This window comes from Orcinus orca, chromosome 1 (assembly GCF_937001465.1).
Source record: "Orcinus orca chromosome 1, mOrcOrc1.1, whole genome shotgun sequence".
Lineage (NCBI taxonomy): Eukaryota > Metazoa > Chordata > Mammalia > Artiodactyla > Delphinidae > Orcinus > Orcinus orca.
In genome coordinates, this window is record NC_064559.1 from 36,641,874 (window position 1) to 36,664,337 (window position 22,464).

General features: G+C 50.3%; 2 protein-coding genes across 6 annotated transcripts; one reads left to right on the forward strand and one right to left on the reverse strand.

Moving 5' to 3' along the window:
- Positions 1-1,384: 1,384 nt before the first annotated feature.
- IL24 (interleukin 24) lies at positions 1,385-7,085 on the forward strand. Of its 3 annotated transcripts, none has more exons than XM_012537712.3 (6): positions 1,385-1,514; positions 2,850-3,048; positions 4,091-4,153; positions 5,031-5,189; positions 5,648-5,722; positions 6,621-7,085. In XM_012537712.3, exons 2-6 carry the CDS (start codon positions 2,878-2,880, stop codon positions 6,702-6,704), a joined length of 552 nt encoding a protein of 183 aa, XP_012393166.2. In that variant the 5' UTR covers positions 1,385-1,514; positions 2,850-2,877; the 3' UTR covers positions 6,705-7,085. The 3 variants fall into 3 exon arrangements, with proteins under 3 accessions (XP_012393166.2, XP_033266395.1, XP_033266396.1); XM_033410504.2 differs by having other exon boundaries at positions 5,651-5,722; XM_033410505.2 differs by lacking the exon at positions 4,091-4,153.
- An 896-nt stretch (positions 7,086-7,981) lies between these two features.
- Positions 7,982-21,770, reverse strand: FCMR (Fc mu receptor). Of its 3 annotated transcripts, XM_049713312.1 has the most exons (9): positions 21,753-21,770; positions 21,550-21,621; positions 14,295-14,630; positions 13,416-13,547; positions 12,234-12,456; positions 11,947-12,083; positions 11,451-11,627; positions 11,133-11,191; positions 7,982-8,837 (listed from the first exon to the last, which is right to left on the reverse strand). In XM_049713312.1, the coding sequence occupies exons 2-9, from the start codon at positions 21,584-21,586 to the stop codon at positions 8,661-8,663; spliced, it is 1,278 nt and encodes a 425-aa protein (XP_049569269.1). In that variant the 5' UTR covers positions 21,587-21,621; positions 21,753-21,770; the 3' UTR covers positions 7,982-8,660. The 3 variants fall into 3 exon arrangements, with proteins under 3 accessions (XP_049569269.1, XP_004282549.1, XP_049569273.1); XM_004282501.4 differs by lacking the exon at positions 21,753-21,770 and having other exon boundaries at positions 21,550-21,702; XM_049713316.1 differs by lacking the exons at positions 21,550-21,621; positions 21,753-21,770 and having other exon boundaries at positions 13,416-13,455; positions 14,295-14,499.
- Positions 21,771-22,464: the final 694 nt, after the last annotated feature.

Here is a 22,464-nt window from a genome sequence, read left to right on the forward strand (position 1 = left end):
AACTATCCTTCTGTCACCGGGCTAAGCCATTCTTAGCTTATTCTTGGCCGGTAGTTTGCCAATTCCTCATTCAGCGTCCAATATTTCTTAAACTGTGTTTCCTAGGGTCAGGCTGGGTTAAAGAAAGTTAAACCCACGCCTGGCCCCCTGCCTCTACAGGGTACTAGAGGTTTCCAAGAGGCGCTAGCACATGCCAGCCTTCTCTAATTTACTGACAGTGAAATCCCTAGTTTCATGGAGAGTCTTGCAGACAAGCATCCTTCAGGACTAGATTCTGTGGAACATGCTTTGGGAACACTGCTCCAGTCTGCCCCTCATTCTACAACCAGAGAACTGAAGGCAGAGTGCCTTGCTAGTTGGACACATGGCCAGGTCTTTCTTTTTTTTTTTTTGCTGCACGCGGGCCTCTCACTGTTGTGGCCTCTCCCATTGCGGAGCACAGGCTCCGGACGCGCAGGCTCAGCGGCCATGGCTCACGGGCCCAGCTGCTCCGCGGCATGTGGGATCTTCCCGGACCGGGGCACGAACCCGCGTCCCCTGCATCGGCAGGCGGACTCTCAACCACTGCGCCACTAGGGAAGCCCGAGGCCGGGTCTCTTGATAGCACTGGTGTTCCTGATGCTGCACTGACGCATCCCCTGGGTAACCCCAGGCAGGGCAGCACCGCTGAGGCTAGACCACTAGCACACCAGGGCTCCCATCCTTCCAGACCTGGCCATGCACAGCCGCTTCCTTATTCTACTTGAACCTGAGAAGGGGCACATTTTGGTTGAGTGATTAGACACCTGGGTGGCTGTATGTCAGGAAACACTCCTAAAATTCTTGTCCCTGACCGATTAAAGGAGAAGCATATCTTGGCCATCCTTGGCCTCTGGGTTACGGTTGCATCATTAAATAGAGCTTAATTATTGAGTGATTTTAGCAGTAAGGAGACTAGTGTACTCTGTACAGTAATAATTGGTTTATCTGTGTATAGGGGTTACAAAGCACCTCTGTGGCACTTTTGCATTTACTCCTTACGCCTGCCCTCTGAGGGTGGCGGGATGGGTTTTTGTTTGTTTGCTTGTTTTAATTTTATGGATGCAGAAACTGAGGCTTGAGGTAGCTAGACACCCTGCCTCTGGCACACCGACAGTGGCAGAGCTAGAACTCAGACCCAGGTATCACCTCACCTCAGAGGCTGCTTTCTCCATTGCCCCATTGTCTCAGAGTGAAGGGTGACTAGGCAGTGAAGCAATTCTGTAGGACAGCATGACCAATTTCCCTTTCTCCACCTCCCTCTTCTTCCTCTGCCCCTCCCCCGCAGCCCCCATATATAGGAAGCTCCACAAAGCCTGGCTTGCCTGTGCACCTTTACTTTTGAAGCTGCTTCCATAGCTGGAACAGGAGCCTTCCATTCACAGTTGCACCCTGATCGCTGAATGGTAGGGGTGCCTGCCCAATCCTCTTCCTCTACAGCAGGAACCAGCCACCTCTAAACAGCAAACCCTCAAGCATCACTTCTAGGACCTGAGGTGAGTGATGGGAGAGTCTTGAGTACTTGGCTTTGAAGCCTTACACTGACCGCTGCCCTACTGGGAATGGGGGCTGGGGGATGGCAGAAGTCAACTTTTCCAGTGTTTATGTAAGGGTGAGATATACCGTGAGGCTGAGCTGCTTTCTCGGGTTTAACACCTAGAAGAATTTAGGCTGGAGGAGAGGAAGGCCAGGAGGATTATGAGGCCTAGAGATGAATTTGCAAGACAGGCTGCAGATCCTGTGGAATTTGAAAGAAGGGTATGGAAAGACTCTGAGTGAGAGGCTGAAGGACAGAGCTGCATGACAGGACAATGGGTGCTGGTTCTGGGCCCACTTCTCTGGCCCATGTGTTGGCAGGCACTCCAGAGACAGGCCTTCTCCCCGCTTCCTGCCCAGTTTAGGGGTGGAAGACTGAGTGTCCTCAGGTGTGAGACCAGGGCCAGGAGTAAGAAAGGGAGGGAGGGACTGAGTTCTGAGGAAAGAAGGAAGGAAGAAAAGCAAAGGACAAAGAAATTAGGGAGAAGAAATCTCTGCATACGATTATGATAGACAGACAATGGGGTTCCCTTCCTCTGGCTTGGGGCTCTTCACAGAGTCTTTCAGTGGAAGGTTTTATAGGTGATTCCTCTGGAAATCTGATTCCTCCTCTTGTTCAGTTACCTGAAAATTTAATTCTTAGAGTCGAGAGCCAGTCCGTCAGTTGAGGTGGCATAGTGAGTATGTGACCGTAACCTATCAATCAACTAGTCCCTCCCTGTGGGTCAGGATTAAACCCACGGCTCCTCATGAGTCGGAGGTGGCCTTCTCCTGGGGGAGGGGAGAAAGACCTGTCCACGTGTGCCCGGTAACTTAAGGGCAAAACTCAGACAGGCAAACGCCTAGTTAAGCTCTCTATCCTGCTGAGCTTGGGCTCCCTATATGAGTTCTTCGGCACATTGTAAAAGAGTGAAGAAATGGCACTCCTCATTTCTTCACTCTTTTTGGTCAAATTCTGACTAGCAGGTTGTTGGCTAGAGTTGACTGTAACAGAGCAAGGAAGGAGGTGCAGGGTGTGTGTATGTGACATGGATTGGGGGGGGCGCAGATAGTGGGAAAGCCAGACCAATGGGTATGAGATCGAGTGGCAGAAAGAACTTTGCCCCACCCCAGGGCACCTCAGCAAGGCCACATGTTTGAATTATTCTAACACCAGGAAGCCACTCTAGTTTCAAGTTTCCCATCTGTGTGTCCCCGAGGCTGGCCGAGGCAGAGCCAAGGAGCATTACTCTGGGGTGTACCCCTCCTGGGGCGGAGGGCCTGCCTCAGAGGGATGCCTCCCTTTCTTCCAGCAGGATCGCCCCGGTCCTTCCTCTGCTGCAGATGGGCTCTCCTGTGCGCATGGCTGCCCTTCCCTGCCTGAGTCTGATCCTGCTTCTCTGGAGCCAGGGGCCAGGGGTCCAGGGCCAAGAATTCCAATTTGGGCCCTGCCAAGTAGAAGGGGTAGTTCTTCAGGAGCTGTGGGAAGCCTTCCAGGCCATGAAGGACATTGTGGTGAGTGAAGCGCTGCTCTGAAGCCAGCCGTGGGAGTGATTCCTTTTGCAGCATGATCATAATTTCCCTATCTAGGAACTCAGTGAAATCAGACGTATCACGAGTCTGCATTTCCTCTTGCCCTTGGGGAAACGGAGGCTCAGAAAGATGTGGCCAGTCTGTAGGAAAAGAAACACAGCCCACGAGGAAGAAAGAAGGGAGCCTGATTCATTTGAGCTTCATCTATGTCCCAGGGTCACATGAGACTCCACCAATGGGAAGTCATGGGAAATCCTTCGAGACCCACCGGAGTTTTCACCTACTGCTTTGCCAGCTCCTACTATCCTGTTCCCACCTGCTTAGGCCTTGAGTAAAGGTCGAAAAATGTTTAATGCTGAGCTAGGAAAGAATGGTTAATAGAGCTTGTGACACATAGTACTTAAAGGCCAATCCACATGCGAGGCAGAAAGAAGGAGTTGATGAGGCAGCTAGGGAAGAGGGGAGGAGACAGGGCACCTATGTATGATCTTGACCTTGAAACCAAGCCGTACAGCAACCCCTACCTTCGCCCCCATCAGTTTCCTTATTTGCACAATGAGGAGGTGGGACAAAGGAGCTCTAAAACTCCTTCCTCTCAAGCATTCTTTGGCTCAAGATTCAAGAACTGGGATGAGGGGTGGGCTGCAGGGGAAGCTCCAAGGGGCAGCCCCCCACCCCGCCCCAGAATATGGGGGTAACATCCCATTCCTAGTGGATCTTAAACCACATGGGCTTATTTCTTCCTGCCTCAAGTGACCAAAGGGATCAAACAGGTCCCTCATCAAAGCTCTAAGAGCTCCTGGGATTCCATCTGCCCCTGGGGGCCAAGATTGGTGATTTTCTGGGCCTGGAACCTTGTACCCCTACCCCAGGGGCCAGCTCAGCATGGCCTTTCCTGGGTCCTCCCTCTGGCCTCTGAGATCTCACAGACTGGATAGGGGTTTGGGGAAACAGCGTGTATTTGCAAGGTCGGTTTCTATGCTGACCCCCAACCTGGAGACATCTGTTCTTTCTTTCCCCAAAGCAAGCTCAGGATAATATCACGAGCGTCCAGCTGCTGCGGAAGGAGGTTCTGCAGAATGTCTCGGTAATCAGATGCTGGGGAAGGATGGTGCCTCCTCTGGGTGGCTGGTCTTCTATGGGTGACGCTGAGGGACTGTCTAGGGGAGGCTGACAGAGGACTTCACTTCTGCCCTGGGCTGAGCCTGCCCAGGGCAGGGCTTGGTAGTGAGCCAGAGAAGTAATATCTGGGGTTGTCATCTCAGTATCTGGGGCGTGTGAACATGTGGCATGAGGAGAGGGGCGGGGATTGCAGCTTGTAAACCTCTGTCTCCATTTAGCCAGAGTTGCCATCAGTCTAGATTTCTCTCTCTTTTGTCGGCCCAGTGAGCATGTGCTTAGGCCACTTCCCTGCCCCTGCTTTTTTCTCACCTGTTACTTATCACCCATCTAGGCAGTGAGCAGAGGCGACTGAGCCCTGATCCCTGAGAGACGCTGAGCTTCCCTCTGTGGCACTTCAGAGGGCCAGTGTGCAATCCCTGTGCTCAGGGATACTTAGTTTTCTTTTCTCCTCCTTTCTTCTCCTTCCAAGCCTTTTCCCTGCCAACTCTCAACCAATCAAGATCTGGTGCTTTTCAAGGTCCATCACCGCCCAGAGCTATTAGAGAGGCCATGTGGTATAGAAGAAAGAATACTAACCAGATGGGAGTCAGGAGTCCTGGGGGCTAGGCTGTGTCTGCTACTGACTGGCCATGGGACCCTGGGTGAGTCCCCCCCTTTCTGGGTCTGCGGTTCCTCCTGTCAAACAAAGGGGCTGGAGGCTCCTTAAGATCTAACATTTATCAGCATCTCCTAGGATCGCTGCCTCTACTGTGCTTATCTTGCCTTGCATGGCACGTGAGTGGTTCATCCAGGGCTGGGGTGGGCAGAGGCCTTGGCTCTGCAGTGACCCCGCCCCTCCCCAGGAGGCTGAAAGCTGCTACCTCATCCATGCCCTGCTGGAGTTCTACTTGAACACTGTCTTCAAAAACTACCGCGATAAGGCAGTTGAATTCGGGATCCTGAAGTCATTCTCTACTCTGGCCAACAACTTTATTGTCATCGTGTCCAAACTGCAACCCAGTGTGAGTAGAACAAAGCTGGGACTGAGGCCCACAGGAAATGCTATGTTTTCAGAAGACTCATCTTCCCTTATTTGGCCCTGGCTTTTATTCCACGACAGGGAGCTGCAGGTGTCATGGAAAAGAGCACAAGCTCTGGGCACCAGCAGTTCTGGGCTCAAATCAAGGCCTGCTTCTAACAAACTGGGTGTCCATTTGCAAGGTGGTCCACCTCTCTGAGCTTTGGTTTTCTTATCTATAAAATGCTGATAATCACCCCTACGTGGCAAGACTACTGTGAGAATTAAAGGACACAGTCCCTGCTGCATGGTGGGAGGTCAGCATTGGCCACCTTGGGGACGCGGGATTTGGAGTTGTCCTCTTAGGCCTCGGGCACCCCTCTGGCGTCATTAGGAAGCAGTGGGAGGCAGCTGGCCTCTGCTCCTACCCGACACTTGGCACACTTTTTTTCTGTTATCCAGCAGGAAAAGGAGATGTTTTCCATCAGTGAGAGCGCACACAGGCGGTTTCTACTGTTCCAGCGAGCATTTAAACAGGTAATCAAAGCCAGGAATGGAGAGCTGCCCCGCTGGAAGTAGACTAGCCTGAAGTGTCACACGATTGTTCCTCAGGGACCGAGTGCAGAATCCAGGGCAGCTGACTCCACCTGGCTGGCCCCAAAGCCACCTGACTTAGCACAGCTGTCGCTGCGTCAGTTGCCATATCCTCTGCATAAATACCACAAATGGCAGCCTATTTTTCTGCCAGTTTTCAAGTTAAAGTGCTATTATATTTCCCTACAAGACGATTTCACTACAAGGACATTCCCAAGTGAGAGTTTTATGGGTACTTGAGGTGGGCAATTGGAGTCAGAAGTGAGGGGGAAGGAAGGGAGAACCCCCGAGCACAACACACATTGCGTGTTTTCCATGATGTTCAAAGGGTCTAGTCTGTGAAAAAGAATTACGGGAATTATGTTGCCTTTTCCTAAATTAAGACAACAAAGAAAATCCGAATTTCATACCCAGCTCCCCCGCAAAGCAAATACAATTTTGATCATTTTTTGAGGAACAGATACCCCAGTTTATAAAAAAGTGGTGAAGAGCAATAATATACAAGGGAAAGGGACCACTCGGGCCTCATTTCCTCATCTGCACAGTGGGCTCAGGGGATGGACAGAATCCACCCTGCGCTGGGATTCTGATTCTTAGTGTCAGGGACTCCAGATGCTTTTCCCTTACTCCTTATCCGTTGCCACTCACCAACCCATCTGTCCTCACCTCCGAAGCAGACAACACTCATAGACGGGGAATAATTGATGGGTAGGTGACTTTGTCAGAGGCCATCCCAAAGGGGACTCAGCTCATGATTTGGAGTCAGACCGGGTTCAGGTGTCGGAAGGAAACCTATTCTTGTGGCTAACATGACAGATCTTCGACTCTCCTTTCTCTTTAGTTGGACAGAGAAGCAGCTGTGACCAAAGCCTTTGGAGAAGTGGACATTCTCTTGACCTGGATGGAGAACTTCTACCAGGTCTGAAGGCCTAGGCCAGGACCTCGTTCTCTGTGTCATTTCAAACAAGCGTTCGTCCCCATGATGTTCTCTGGGTGCTTCACATCCTTGACAATGGGCCCCATCCTTGGCACAGGCTTATCCTCAAAGACTTCATTCTTTAAGGGACACCAACAACAGTCGTGGAAGGTTCCCTCGGGTGCTGCGAATAACCTACAAAGCAGATTCCTATATTTATTACAACGCTATTTAATTCCTATCAGTGTTTTAACCGATGCCTTATTTATTTGTCAGAATGAAAGTTCTGTGAAGGCAGCAAGGACAGTGCCCCACGCTTCTCTCTGATCCTCCACAATCTTTGCCACCACGTGGGGTAGAGGATGGGTGCTCAGTAAATGCTTAATTGGATTTTTTTTAACCTGTCTTTGAATTGTTGAGGAACAATGAGGGATGTTGGGATGTGAAGTTGAACTTTAGGGCATGGAAATCACATTGTCGTGACACCTGCAGGGGTCGTACGCAGAGCACTGGGATGAGGGGGAAGGCACTGGTTTGAAATATAAATGATAAAAGATATAATGCAGGGGGGTGCCCAGAACAAAGCAGACTCTCCCTAAACACTGCATTTCTTGCCCACACTCCCCACCTCACTCCCACCATCCCTGCCCCTTGCGTACTCTCTTTCTTATCCTACTCACTCGTCCCTTATCTGCCACTTGGGAGGGTGCCAGTGTCAAGCTGACCTCGTGGATGGTGTCATCATACCTGGATGACAGGTACGATGGTGGTGCGAATATAATTTAGGGTTAGGTTAGGGTTAGGGTTATGTGTTATCCCATCTGTGATGACAGTCCCTGCTCATAAAAAGCAGGCACCTCGGGAACCTTTCCTTTCTATCACTGGACCAGTGCCCAGAGAAGCTGAGTTGTGTGTCTGGGAAAGGCCTTCTTCCTAAAAGCAAGACGGGACATTCTCTAGTCTCAAGCTTTGACTGAACTTTGTAGTTGATTGCAATCCAAACATATAATGTCTGCCTAACTCTGCCCTGGTTCAGAACACTCAAGAGGATGAATGTACGTAGGAGGTGGGATGTCTCTTCTTCCATGACGTGAGTTCTCTTGCAGAACAACTGGCCTTCCAGGAATCCCATATCCTTGTTCTCCCCCACCTGGCTATAAGCCACCTGGACTGGCAAAGAGAGGAGGTGCATTTCTGAAAGCAGAGAGATGTAATGCCTTTGGATAGCTCAAATAGACCAAGGCTAAGATAAGTGCACACATTTCAGTGCATGGAAGAAGGATAAATAGATGACAAAAACTATTCTATTTCTGAAAGAGGGCGAATGCTGGAGTCAGGGTACTTAGGTGCATCAAGGGAGGAAGACTTAGAGTAAAGAGGGCATCCACATATATCACTAGCACTAACAAGCATGGCTCTGAAAATTTACAACCCTTCATCACATCAAAAGAAATTGCCCTCATAGGACTCCAGACAAACAGAAGATCACTGGTAAATGCCGGCCCTAAGATCTGGGCAAAGAGGTTGTAAGGGCTGTTTCATAACAAGGTCCCTTACTAGCTCAGGGCTGAAGCACGTCCTCACAAAGAAGTTCAGGCACCTTCTACTGGTGGGAAACCCAAGACCGAGAAGGGCTTTCAAAGCAACAGCTATGCCTAGGCTCCAGTCCAAGGCCATGTGGTCTAGATCCAGGGCAGCAAAGACCGTGTGATCAAAGACACTCTGCAAATCCCACAGCCTGTTGCATGGCTTGGAAAGGAAGCACGTGGCATCAGGACAAATGCTCTGCATTCCCGGAGCCCACCTGAAAACCACAGTGGGCTGCAAAAGGAAGAGCTGGGGGAGGGGAGACTGAGCACTGCTCAGGGCAAACAGACAGGGATGAGACTCGAGGTGGGACGTGGGAGTAATGAGGGTTCTGAAAACGGATGGAGCGGGTGTTGGAAACCAGCATAGAGACAAGACTCATTGGCACCAAGGTCTGGGCCCAGGGGGACAGCTGGAGAGCTGAGTCAGGCAGGGAATATTGACGTAGTCATCGGAATGCGTGTCCTCCATCTTGGCAGCAGGCTGGTGGTAGAAGCTCACATATTCACAGCTGATCTTCACAGATGGGGCATGGAGCCAGGGAGTTTCCGACACCTGGGAACAACCGGAGAAGCATCACTGGATCTGGGTAGGGTGATTGTAGCATCGACAGCAGGCAATGGGGTGGGGTGGGGGGGAAGCATGCATGTGGTTGCTGTCTTGTAGAAGGCAAAACACAGAGGTGGTTGAGCTCCATCAGGTGGCTCAGCCCTGGGGATTTTCAGGGTGGCGTCTCAACCCCAAATAACTGGAAAACATTTAGGTCTAATGTGACAGGAAATGCCTTAAACGGGGCTCAGACTAAAATCATGTGACTAAGCACGGGTCTGAAGGAGAACCAGCTGCTGGAGGAGTTTCCCCTCTGGGATTAGATGATGTGACTTGTGGAATAAATATGCATCTTCTCAGGGAGTTATCAGAAGTAGCATGAGTCATCCTCTGTACCTCCATAGGGCTTTTATTCCATGGAGAGCTTGTGACGTGACATGACAGTGCATTCCAGGAAGGAGCCGGCTGGTGAAGCAGAGGAAGGTGGCAGGCCATGTGGAGCTCCGCTTCCCCAGAAAGAAAGTTCAGGACCATCTGCCTCCAGGACGGATCAGTTCTCGGAGGGCAGGGCTATGCCATGACTCTAACACGGCACAACTATTGTAACATCCACCCAGGAAGGCTGCAGTAGGGAAAGTCACACATTTTTGACACAAGCGCTGAGAACCAGAAGTTCAGCCCCCTGAACATAGTAGGCATTGAGTAAGTGCTCACTGAAAGGAGCTGTTACTTTCTGTACTTTACCAGAGAGGGAATGAGCAGCAGCTTGCTTCAAAAATATATCTCCCACTGCCTGTTACAGTTCATCATTTGAGATTTATTTGGCTTAAAAAATTTTAAAAAGTCACTCCCTGTGAAGGCTTAAAATACTCAGTCATTAATCATAGGCACCTTGTTGTCAACTTGCTCCATCAAGATTTTTATCCCTGATAGTGGGAATGTGAGTTTCAAGCAGGGAGGAAGGGTAAAATTTGAGCAAGGTACTGGGCCAGGTGAGGGCATGTGTGGTCACAGAGCAGTTCCAGAGAAAGGGGCTGAGGTAAGTGTAGAATAGATGGGCACCGCTGGACCTACCTAAGCTACTGTGAACCTTCTCCAGCAGGGCTGAGGGCAAGCTCAAGAAGCTGGGCATGATGGGGGCAGAGCTGTTGCTTGTTGCCAGGCGTCACTCTCCCCTTGTAGCAAGGCACGGTTACCGAGCCGGGGATACATTATTCAGCCTCCCTTGAAGGCAGGTGTGACCACGTGACTAAACTGTGCCCAGTGGGATGCAGGGAGAAGTGATGTGTGAAATTTCAGGGTCATGGTCTTAAAAAAGCGACTTTCTCTTTCTTCCTCCCATGCGCTGGGATGCAGACATGGTGCTGGTGATTGAGCACTGACCACGGAAGGATGGAAGCGGCAAGACTCCAGGGGGTGGTGCAGCAACAGGCAGAAGGCATTTGAGTCCCTGGATGACCCCATGGCTCAGGCCACCTCCTCCTGGCTACCTGCCTTTGCTTGAGAGGAAAATAGGCTTCCGTGTTGTGGGCCGTGGTTTAGGGTTTACTGCATTAGCTTAGCCTACCCCCTAATTAAATCAGGGACACTTGCCACACTTAGTTTTTACTGGTTCCTGAAGTAATAATGTTTCTGCTATGGTAGGCTGCTTTAGAGAATAAAATGGAAAATTTGGGAAAACAAACACGAATGAATAGTTTAAAGGTTTTTCACACATCTGCCAAATGGCCATCAATAGAAAGATGAGAAGAAAAAGAAAGAAAGAAAGAAAGATGAGTTCCCTATGTCCAAACCTAGATTTCAAGAGGAATCTTCTTCATCCAAAGTGTTGAATCTTATCTACGTCTCTAGGCCAGGCTTAACTGCCTTCAGTGATGGGTAAACAACCTCCTCTCATCTTCGAGGGCTTACTAGAAAGTACTTCCTCATATTAAGGTGAAACTGGGTAACTTCCACCCCCTTAAGATCTCCTAGAAATCGAATCTTTTCCACATGAAAGCCCTTCACGTATTGTAGAGGTATCATCTATCATCCTCTACTAAGCTCCCATTTATCCCATGAGAAATGCTTGGCTAAAAGCCGTGTAACTAAGTCTACCACAATTGTTGCGTAGTCGCCTACTGACACCATCAAAGGAGGAAACTGATACCAGTTCCCAGACTCAGGGCCCGGGGAGCCGCTGCGAAAGCCCCCGCCCTCCAGCTAAGCCGAAGCTCCACCGACTGCGCTCGGGTCCAAGCCCAGGTCTGGGGCCGCCCATTAGGGCCGCAACTGCCAATCAGGGGGCGGGGCGGAGCTTACCTGCGGCGGGGCTGGGGGCGCCAATGCTCCGGGGCATGGGAGAGGTGCCGCCCCTTCACCTAATAGGAACCGGGAGGGCCGACATGAGGGCGGGGCCGAGGATCCAGCCCCACCCGCAGCTCTGCCGGAAACCCTGGGGAGGAGGAGCCGGCTGCGCTGCACGCGGCTGTTCTGAAGGCGGGTTTTTCTGGCTCAACCTCCGCGCCGCGCAGTGTCTGGCTGCTCCAGCTCGCACGCCCGGCCAGTCCCGCTCTCCCCCAGCCCGCCTCCCTCTCCCCGCGACCTGTCCCGCTCTCCCCCACCTGCCCGCCTGCTCACCAGCAGCGTCCACCCCCCGAGGGCGCCGAGGGCAGGCGCTGTAGACGTTGTTTTGGGTGCGTGGCCGCTGCGACACGCGTGGCCGCTGTGACACACGTGGCCGCTGTGACAGAGGCCGCTGTGAGGCCTCCAGGGCGCGCATCCTCACGGCCAGTCGGCGGACCCGTCTGGAGAGAGCTTCTCGGTAAAGCCACAGGGAAGGAGAGAGGAAGAGGGCGTCAGAGGCCCATGGGCACCCCCTCCCAGTCTTAGAAAACTAAAGGCTGTTTGCCTGGTGTTTGGCAATGTCTGACGTGTGGGTGCTTACTGAAGACCAAAGGGCCCAGGCCGCGCTCCTCCCCGCCCCCATTTCCAGACCATTGAGCCCCGTGCCATGTTCCCCACACCCCAGGCTGCTCATCTAAAGCGCCTGAGTGTCCCCGGGAGGTCAGAGGGATCTGAATGCGCTGGGATTTGGGGAAGCTCGGCTCTCCGAAACTTAGCCTGGCGCCCTCACCTTTCCTCCTTTGAATGACCCTCTTCGCCACCAGCCCCAGAAGTGCCAGCAGGATGAGACCCAGGATGGTGGGGGTCAGGATGTAGAAGCCTTGGTCTTCCATCCCAGACACGGGGCCTGGGCCCTGGTTGAGTGAACTGAGGAGGGAAGGAGGGGGAGAGAGAAGGGAGAGGTCAGGAAGGGAGGGGGTTAAGGCAGCACGCAAGTGGCCAACTTTTTTGGAGGTAGCTCACAAGTTTGTCCCTTTGTTAACAGAATTCTCACCCTGGACGGTGCAGGCCTCTTACCTCTGCCTGTGAAGCCTGGTTTGGTGGTTGTAGCTGGCCGTCTGGAGCCTGAGCAGTTCCTCCTGTGCTGAGGTTTTTGAGGCTGTGGCAGATGGCAGGAGGGTGGTGGGCTGGGCAGTTGCTACTGAAGATGCCCTGTAAACTCGAGGGCGGTGGGTGATTGAGGTGGTGGGGGAGGCATGGTGTGCTGGAGGGGCCTCAGTCCTTTGAGCTGGTGTGGTTACTACAGAAGACAGCAGGAAGAAACTCTAGTCTCCAACAGCCTTGGGCCAACCATTTCTTTCCAGAACACATGCTTCCCTTTTACCTAGACTACCTTTGTTCTCACAGTCCTTGTCACCTGAAATGCCTCCTGAGCATGCCATCTGCATCTAGTACGTTCTGTCTATATTTGCTTCAAACTCCATTTCCTACAGGAAGTCTTCCGTGACTTCCCAGGCAGAAGAGCTTGCGCTCCTCTAAGCATGGACAAAACCTTGTTTGTAGTTCAATTCCCACTCTGCCTTGTGTTGTATCTATGCGCTTGTCTATTCTCCCCCATCCCACACCTGTCAGTCACAACCTTGAGTATACAATGAGCTCAGTTACACGATCCCTCTCTCAATGGCCAGCGGTCTTTTAGTGTAACAATATTCAATTAATGTATCTACCTCACAGGGCAGATGTGAGGATGTGATGTAACTATTGCATGTCAAAATGCATTTAAGACAGGAAAATGGTATAGAAATGTAAAAGTATCATTAATATAATCGTGATTGATCTTGTTATTGTAAAATAGAGCTGTTAAATCAGTATGCCAGCAAATGGAAGACAGCCCTATGGGGAGCAGGAAGCAGGAGGACCTCTGGCTGGGAAACGTCTGCCCAGTCTTGGTTTCCCGCAGTCATTCATAAAAGAGCTAGATTTTGTGAATGGAGCACAAACTTCATTACATGTGGTGCCACCTGGTGGTGATGGGTCATTTCTGCAACTAGTGCCAAGTGTACGTGCTGAAGGATGGGCTTGAAACACTTGGAATGCAGATCTCAGGGAGGTACCCCCTCCTAAGGCAGGGAAATACACATCTGAGACGCAGCTCTGCTCTGCCAACCATCCTACGAGCTGAACATATACCCCCTCCTCCATTTTCACAATGCCATAGAATCTCCCCCACCTCCCCTACCCTACCTTTGGGGAACTGACCTTTGGATATGAATTCCAAAGAACTGGCATGTTCAGGCATCTGGAACCAAAGAGGCATACGCATTTGGAGAAATCTGTTAAACCATGCTGGAGGCTCAGGCATTGGCTCTTCTTCCCAGAAAGGCCCGTAATCTACCGGAGGCAAGAGGAGTCCATTGGTGGTCTCTAGGACGAGACTGAGGCCTGGGAAGGGACTGCTGCTATGAGCTGAGGCTGACTCAGCTAGGGCAGATGGCAGTGAGGGGATGAGGGCAGGGAGAAGAAAAATAACCAGGCTGGGGGCTTCCCTGACAAAAATCCTCTTTCACACTAACCCCGTCGGCATTCCCTGCAAAACCATCGGAGACCACTGGGAATCTAGGTTGTTGAATTAGTGCTGTGTATGTCTGAGGAAGTCAGTGGAGAAAAGAAAAAAGGAAGGATTCGGGAGAAATAAAGAAAGGATCAGATCATAAAGTAACAAATTTGGCCATCAACTGTGAAAAATGATTGTCTTTCCTTTATATTTATCCCTGATATCTCTCATGGGACAATTATGGTAATAATTATGTCCTTTTGCTTCCAATTTCCTTCAGTCTCAGAGCCCCTCCTCAATCTCACCCCACACTCGCCTCGTGCCCTGGGTAGGATGAGTAAAATACCACACAAGGAGAGCACCTATCCTGTCCCTTTCATACAGTTTGGATAGAAAATTTGGTGGACCGTGAAGTTCATTGACTCTATGAGGTTTCGACTCTACAGATCCCAATTCCTACTGGACTTGCTAATATGGGAATAGTGTAAGAGTGTGGGGACGGCTGCAGTCCCATTGTTGTCCCAGCCTTCCTGAGTGGAAACGTTTTCTGGGTGGCCAGAGCCTCCATGGTGTGGGGCACCTACCACTGTGAACAGACAGGGTGACCTGCTGGGTCTTGCCCCGGTCTGTGTCCATGCCTGCCCCACAGGCATAGACCCCGCTGTCACTCTCGACCAGCTCTGTCATCTCCACCAGGAACAGATTCCTGTCTGGACACAGCTCCAGTGTGACTCGATTCTTGAATTCCTTCTTGACGAAGTTCCTGTTGGACACCACGGTGGCGCATCCTCCAGACTCAACAATTGTCCGGCACAGATATATCCTCACATGCATTTCAGGAAGCGGGCACTCGATAACAACGGATCCTCCCAGCATTCCCTCCACCTTTACTTCTGGAACGACCCTCAGGGCTCCAGCTACTGCAGGGAGAGGGAGTTAATGTAGAGGAAGCCCCATCCCCAGCCACATCCCCAACTCCAGCCCTGTTTCCAACCCAGGCGCCAGCCCAGCCTCACACTCATCCCTACTTCCAACTCCATCCCCATTAGCAGCCCAAGCCTCAGCCAGCCCTGAGCCTCAGCCCTCTCATGATCTCTAGCCCTGGCTGCATCCTCAGCCTCTTCCCATCCCCAACCCTATTTATATTCTTGGTCCAGCTCTATGTCCATCCCTAGCCCTATGCCCAAGGCTGAGTCTCTCCCCAGCCCAAGACTTAATGTAATCCTCAGCCTTGTTACCAAACCTGAACCCATATGGACCCAGACATCAAACCCCTGAAAATACAGTCAAAGCCACTACCCCACTCCAGGGGGAGAGAATGTGCCACAGTGATCCCCCCAACCAGCCCATGATCCCTGAGTGACTTCAGGGTGGTGTCGGGAGGCATGGTACAATTTGCTCCAACAGGTTTTCTGTCTAGTTTTGTTTTGCTCAGATCCATCCAACCAACCAAAACAACCATTCACCTCCAGTTTTTTTATTCAATCATTCAACAAGTATCAGTTGAATGCCTTTCATGTGATAAGGTGCCTGGCATCCCTCCCTCACAGAACAAATCATTTATTGAATGATACAAATGGACGGCCACTATGTGACAACAGAGTATAGTAAATCCCATGGCGTAGATACACAGAGCCCCTTGGAAGCACCAAGCAGGGGCGCCTGATCCAGTCTTCTGCAGAGGATGATATAATTTGAGGAAGGCTTTCTGGAAGACGTGATGTGTAAGTTGTGACCTGAAGGACTGGGTGTGGACGGCAACTCAGAGAATGATGGTGTTGTCTTCACTGAGGAAGGGAACACAGAAGGAAACAAGGGTATATTTGAGTGTGTGTGCACATTGTATGTGCATTGGGGGTGGTGTGGAGCAGGGTGGAATAAAAGGTGTGGTTTCTGAGTCCCTGACATCAAAAAGCTTATGCTTTGGCTGAGAGAAGGCAGGTCTAAGCTGGAGAAGAAAGTAAGTCCAAGTATGATTAATTGTCAGCTAAGTGGGTCCCAGTAAGTGTCTGTATATTTCTGGGAAGACAATTCAGAGGATGAAATGTGTGTGGGGGGGAGGGGGCTGTGGACTAGGGTGGAGGAGAGACCCTTCTAGACAGTGAGAACCACCCCCAAAAAGGCTGGGACAGGAGAGAGAACATGGCACGTTCATGAGGCGGGGAGGGATGTTCACAAACTTCCTGAAACTCATCCATAGAGCAAACATTAAGAATAGCTCTAGGACTTCCCTGGTAGTACAGTGGTTAAGAATCCACCTGCCAATGCAGGGGACACTGGTTCGAGCCCTGATCAGGGAGGACCCCACATGCTGCAAGCAACTAAGCCCGTACACCACAACTACTGAGACTGTGTGCCACAACTACTGAAGCCCATACACCTAGAATGCGTGCTCCGCAACAAGAGAAGCCACCACAGTGAGAAGCCTGTGCACTGCAACAAAGAGTAACTCCCAACTCACCGCAACTAGAGAAAGCCCACGCACAGCAATGAAGACACAATGCAGCCAAAAGTAAATTAAAAAAAAAAAGATTCTCTCTTAAAAAAAAAAAAAAAAGAATAGCTCCAAGGAGTCAAGGAAAGAAGTGGGGCTGGAGCCTCCTAGATGAGCAGAGAGAGTCGAGGAGGATGTTCTGGGGAGAGGGAAGAACATGGACAACAGAAACAACCATGGGAACATGAGATGGGGGTAGAGGAGGCTAGATAGGGGCTAGCTGGGGACATTTACAGGAGTATGTTAAGATCTGAAAGTGTAGCTGCTAAGTGTGGTGGGGAGAAGAGGGGCCCACCAGACACGTATGACCTGACATGGAAACCCTTCATGAATAACCCAACACTGCTTTAAATCCCCTGGAAACAGATGTGTGAGGTAGCCCTGTGACTGGAACGTGCCAGTGGAAGGGTGACCCATCAAAGGACAAACACCCAACCAAGGGGATAGGTGAATCCCCTGTATGTCCAGAAGGACCATACCTGTGTGTAAAGCCCAGCACCTGAGAATGAGCATGCAAACATTTTTGGACCAACCCAGCCAGAAAAGGGCATGCCTGCTGCTTTCTCAAGGGTGAGATGCTGTAAAATGGGCAGGCGCAAGACAGAGCAGAGAGGGGTCATCACCGTGCAGATGCCTCCAGTGGCCTCTCTCTGCTCAGCGATGAGCTGCTGGTAACCCCCTGGCTTGCCCAGGTCCTCTGTTATGGACTGTATGTTTGTATCTCCCCAAAATTCATATGTTGAAACTCCAACCCCCAAAGTGATGGTATTACGAGGTGGGGCCTTTGGAAGGTAAGTAGGGTTAGATGAGGTCATGAGGATGCAGCCCTCATAATGGGATTAGTGTCCTTGTTCTCTCCATGTGCACAAGAAGAGACCATGTGAGCACACAGGGAGATGGCTGCAAACCAGGAAGAGGGCCCTCACAGAGAATCATGTCTGCCAGCACCTTGATCTAGGACTTCTAGTTTCCTGAACTGTGAGAAATAAATGTCTGTTATTTAAACTATGCAGCCTATGGTATTTTGTTAGAGCAGCTGGAGCTGACTAAGACATCCTTATCGTGCAAACTTTGGATGGATGAAGCACAAGGAAAGCTGCTGGGTACACTGAACTCTGGTCCCAAGGAAGCACTAATGGGTGAGATGAAAATGACCAGATCCCATTCTCCTTGGAGTTCATAGTAGCTTCTAACCAAAAGCAGATTTCCCAAGTAGAAAAAAAGATAGATATAACCTCCAGGTTTAGAACTTAGGCACAGTGTGCATAAGACTCCTTTGGGGGAACTTGCTAGGATACAGATAACCTGGTCCTGCCCTTAAGCAATGTGATCATATCTGCTTAGAATGGGGCCTGTGGATCTGCATTCTTAGATGCCCTTGAATTTTTGCAATTCTGGACCCCTTAACTACATTTCCAAATGATTCAGGGGAAAAAAGAAAGGGGTGGGAGAAGGTATCTAAAGGAACCAAGCTGTTTAATATTGACATTTTAGAGAGGCTGCTAACTAAGTGTCATTAATCTTTAAGTTGGTGATTTGATTTTCAGTGGTGATGGTAGGGGAAAGGGATATATGTAGCTCAAAAAGTCACTCTCAACATACAGTTGGATATAAATATCCAATTTGGAACATGGAAAAAATCTTTTTTTCATAATGCAAAATAAGGTAAAGGCCCCCAAGGCCTTGGCTGGTGGCAGTGCTCTGGGAACAGACTTTGGATTCCGTGTAGCAGTGATTTTCTAGGTGGGAAAATCGATGAGGACCCTATCAACTCAAGCCACAGCAGAATCTCTGGAAGAAGGGAGCTGACCTGAGAGTTTTATGTTTATCCAATGGAGCGTGGATTTTTTTAAAAGGATGGGAAGCATCCTATGCTCCTTCCCACTTCTGCCCACACTAACCTGTGTGTGTCTGGGCCCGCTGTCTGCCCTCTGCCCTGTCGCTGTGGATGGAGTGTCCCCCTCCTCTCAAAAGCCAGTCCTTTCACCTTTATCCTGAATCCATGCCATCACCTTCTTTAGAGCATGTCTTCTGCAATCACCCCCTTTCTCTGTCTGTCTCACTGGTTCTTCTCCTCCAGCATTGCATGGCTTACACACACGCCCTGATATGGCCCATACTGGAAAAACCCTTGGTCGACTTCTCCCCTCCCCTTCAGCTGCCACCCCTCTTCTGTTCACTTTCTCAAAATCACTGAATCCACTCCTCCATCTCCCGATTCCTCTTCCACCTATATCTGTCAGAATTATGGCTCCAGTATTCCGCTGAAACTGCTCCGGTCAAGGTCACCAAAACTTTCCTTGTTGCCATGTTGGATGGTCACTTCTTTATCCTTTTTTCTCTTGCTCTCCTGGCAGCATTTGGTGGAATTGAGCCTTCCTGCCTTGAAATGCTTTCCTCTCCTGGCTTCCCCGACATTACACTCTCAATGACTGTTCCTTTGCAATCTCCTGACTTATCTCTCCTTATCTGTTCACTTTAGTTCTCCTCCTCCTTCCTTCCTTCCTTCCCCTTCTCTATCAGCATTGGGCCTGACGCCTGGCCTGTTCTCTTCTCTGTCCTCCTTGCTTCCCCCCACACTAGCTCATTTACTTCCATGGCTTTTAATACCAGCTCTATATAGATCTCACCATAATATGGATCTCCAGTCTTGTCTTTACCTCTGGGCTCCAGACTTGCCTTTTTGACACCTGCTCTTGCACTTCACTCAAACATATAAGATATTTTCCAGACTTAAATGGCAAGAACAAACAAACAAAACCCTCTTGATTTTTCTTCCAAAGCCTGTTCCGTCACCAGCTGTTCCCATCTCCAAAAATAGCACCAACATCTGTCCAAGTGCTGAAGCCCCAGAGTCATCCCCATATTAAAGAATCAAGAATAAATTTTAGGTATGCGTATGTGTACTGGGCCACAGCATCAAGTGTATGTATTATTATTATTATGGGTCAGGGTAAAAAAAGTTTGAAAGTGTATACCCTATGCTACTGCCTTGCTTTATTACGGAACTCCACTTAGGGCCCCAGGCGATGTGGCCTATAGCCTGTGCCTCATGCACTGGGCTCTGGGACCAGGACCACCCCCACATTTGCAGGACCTGGGGCAGGAATACAAATAAGACCCAAATATCATCCGTCTAAATATTTTAAAGTTAATTATCAGGCTAAAAAGCTGTTGAATAAATGATCCCCCTATCTTGACAAATTTACACACTCCTTGGATGTCCACTCTAATACATGGCTGTGCAGGGAAAAATGGCTCCAAGTTTCCTGCCTCTATCCTCTGGCCTCTCTCCTTTCTGTTCTCATCCCTGGCTCCTGCCCACTCCACAATGGTCCTGGTATATACATGGGGGATCACCCAGCTTACGTGTACAAGCTCCATCCATCTCCTTCCCAAACAGCCACCTGTAGCCACCCTTTTATAGGCCAAGGGGTCACCCTAGGACAGAAGACCCAGGATAGAATCTCACACAGTCATTGAAGGTGGTTCCAGAGACATTTGGACAGGGAATTTGAGGTCTAGAAGAGGGGGTGTGGGTGTGGGCTTGGAGTAGGCACATCCTTTGGGGCCTTGAACGCCTCACCCTGTGGAGATGGGCACAAGTGGAGAAGGACCAGGCCCAGAGCAAGGACACCTCTGGCTAGAAGGGTCGCATTGCTCAGGACAGACTGCAGGGGTACAATTTAGGTACCCTTCACTCCTAGACATTTTCCACGTCTACCCAATCCCTCTTCCCCCTCAGGTCTAAGTTTAGTTAACCATCCACTGTGATCACCTATGTCCTACCACCTCTCACAGAGTCTGTTTCATTAAAACTTCATTCCCTTGGGTTTTTAGGGATTTCCAATATTTGATTCAAAGATTTGACTTTCTTCCGAACTCCAGCCATTACAAAGAAAGCAAGTATGAATAAAAAACAACTTTGACCCCCAAGAAGCTTACCATTGAATCAATAAAATAAAGTGGACACACCCTGAGCTACAATACAAGGTAGAACGGGGTCAGCTATTGGGGTTCAGAAGAGGGCCCTGTGGAACATGGAGGTTGAGATGGGATTTGAAGGACCCATAAATGGTGGAGGTGAGTGGAAGGCTATTCCCGGCAGCAGGAATGGCATGAGCAAGGGCATGGTGTCAGGAAAGTCTAGCACATGTTCAAAGAGGCGTCCCATTGGCTGGAGGTTAGGAAAGTACAGGGGAGTATGATAAGCTCAGAGTATAAAAGGGGAGGCCAAGGGCTTCCCTGGTGGCGCAGTGGTTGAGAGTCCACCTGCCGATGCAGGGGACACGGGTTCGTGCCCCGGTGCAGGAGGGTCCCACATGCCGCGGAGCGGCTGGGCCCGTGAGCCATGGCCGCTGAGCCTGCGCATCTGGAGCCTGTGCTCCGCAACGGGAGAGACCACAGCAGTGAGAGGCCCACGTACCACAAAAAAAAAAGGAGGCCAAGAGAGGAGTTTGTATTTAAGGAGTTCGATTCAGTAGGCAGTGGGAGCCATGGAAGGTTGTTGGAAAGGATGATCCTATGATCACAGTCAAGATGAAGGAAGGTTGATCTGGAGCTACAGGCTGATCAGGTTGGAGGAAGTGGGAGAGATAGTTAAGAGGTGATCCTGTGGTCTTCCTTTCCATTCCCTCTGTTATGTCTCTAGTAGGGGCTGCCATGGCTTCTCATCCTTGTAAATGTGAATCTAGAAACTACGTGAATTGGCCATTGATTAGGTCAAAGTCTGGTTGGGGATAAATAGGAAGAGGTGGTAAAAAGCTATTTTGGCATTTTACAGCTGATATCAGGGATAGTTAAGACAGAGAGAGTAGCTGATTTGGGTGGTGACCAGTGAGGAATTTGAGGTTAGGTGTTAGGCCTGCTGCATTTCTGATCTTGATGGGATATGGAAGTGGGAGTGCCCAGGAGACAGCTGTAAATTGAGATATGGAGCTCAGGAAATGGATTAGGGCTACCAAATGGGTTAGGGAGACTTCATTTACATTGGAACTTTGAAAATTCAGGCGTTAAAGAGATCCAAAGAAAGAGAATGTAGAAGTAAGAAGAAAGAACTTAGGAGGTACTTGCTTTGAGATTCCATATTAACAGGCGATATGTCTGGAGAGGTGGCAACTTCAGCCCTTACAAGTCAACTCCTGAGCAAGCAGGAGGTGTGTCTGGAGTAGAGGGAGGCGCACTAACTGGGAGTGGGGAGGGCCTCCATCCAGGTCCTGCCCTAGGTACCGGTTTACAACTAAATCCATCCAGAAACTTCAGAGCTGGAGATGCACAGCAACTCCCCTACCTGTGGCCAATTAAGCCCTCATACAACGTCTCGTGTGTTTCCCCACAACACTTACCTGGCAGGAAGTAAAGTGACCAAAGCCAGAGGTCCATGGCTCCTTCCAGACCAAGGTCCCATCCAAGAGCCCCTGGAGAGGGGGACAGAGACCCACTGCTCACCCAGGAGCCCTTCACTGTTTGATGCTTGAAAGAGACTTCTGGTGCCCAGAAGGAGTATGGCTTGAAAATGAGGAAATGACAACTTATTTTATTTGCTTACTAGTTTTAGATGAAAAAGAATATACCAGCAAACCAAAGAGGAAGTCAGGAACTGAGAAAACATGTTGTGTTCAGTGAGAATGGGTCACCAGGGTTCAAAGTGCCTCGAGGCAGCTTCTGAAGACTATTAGAAACTACCAGTTCTGCTATTTCTCTGCCTTGGGGGGTCCTCCCATGCTTTATGTGCGCCACAGTCATTCCCCTTGTGCCTGTCTTCAGGATAAAAGAGCCTCCTTACCAATTTTCTGCATCTGAGGACAGCTGTATGGACAGAAGCTTGGGCTTGAAGTCAGAAGGTGCTGGTTGTAGCCCTTGAACTCATTTGACAAATGCTTTGGGAGACCTACTATGTGGAAATACCAGCTGTGGATTTTGAGCAATTCACTACCTTTCTCTGAGCCTGCATTTCTCTATCTAGGAAATGAAGGTGGGACTAGATGATCACTGGCATTCTCTCCCACAGAACATCATTCCTGGGGTCTTAACTGCAGCTCATCCCCCCTCAGATCAGCCACCCCTCATCTTCCCCGACTCTTTCCCTAAGGTGCTGCCCTCTCACGGCGGCCCAGGCACAGTCCAGTGACCACAAGGGCAATGCCCGGAAAGGGTGTGACAGGTCACACGGCAACTCTGCCTAGAGTCACAGCAGCCTGGCAGAGCTACCCTTCAGGACCCTGACGGTCGAGGGTGAGGGCCAGTGGCCGGGACACTGA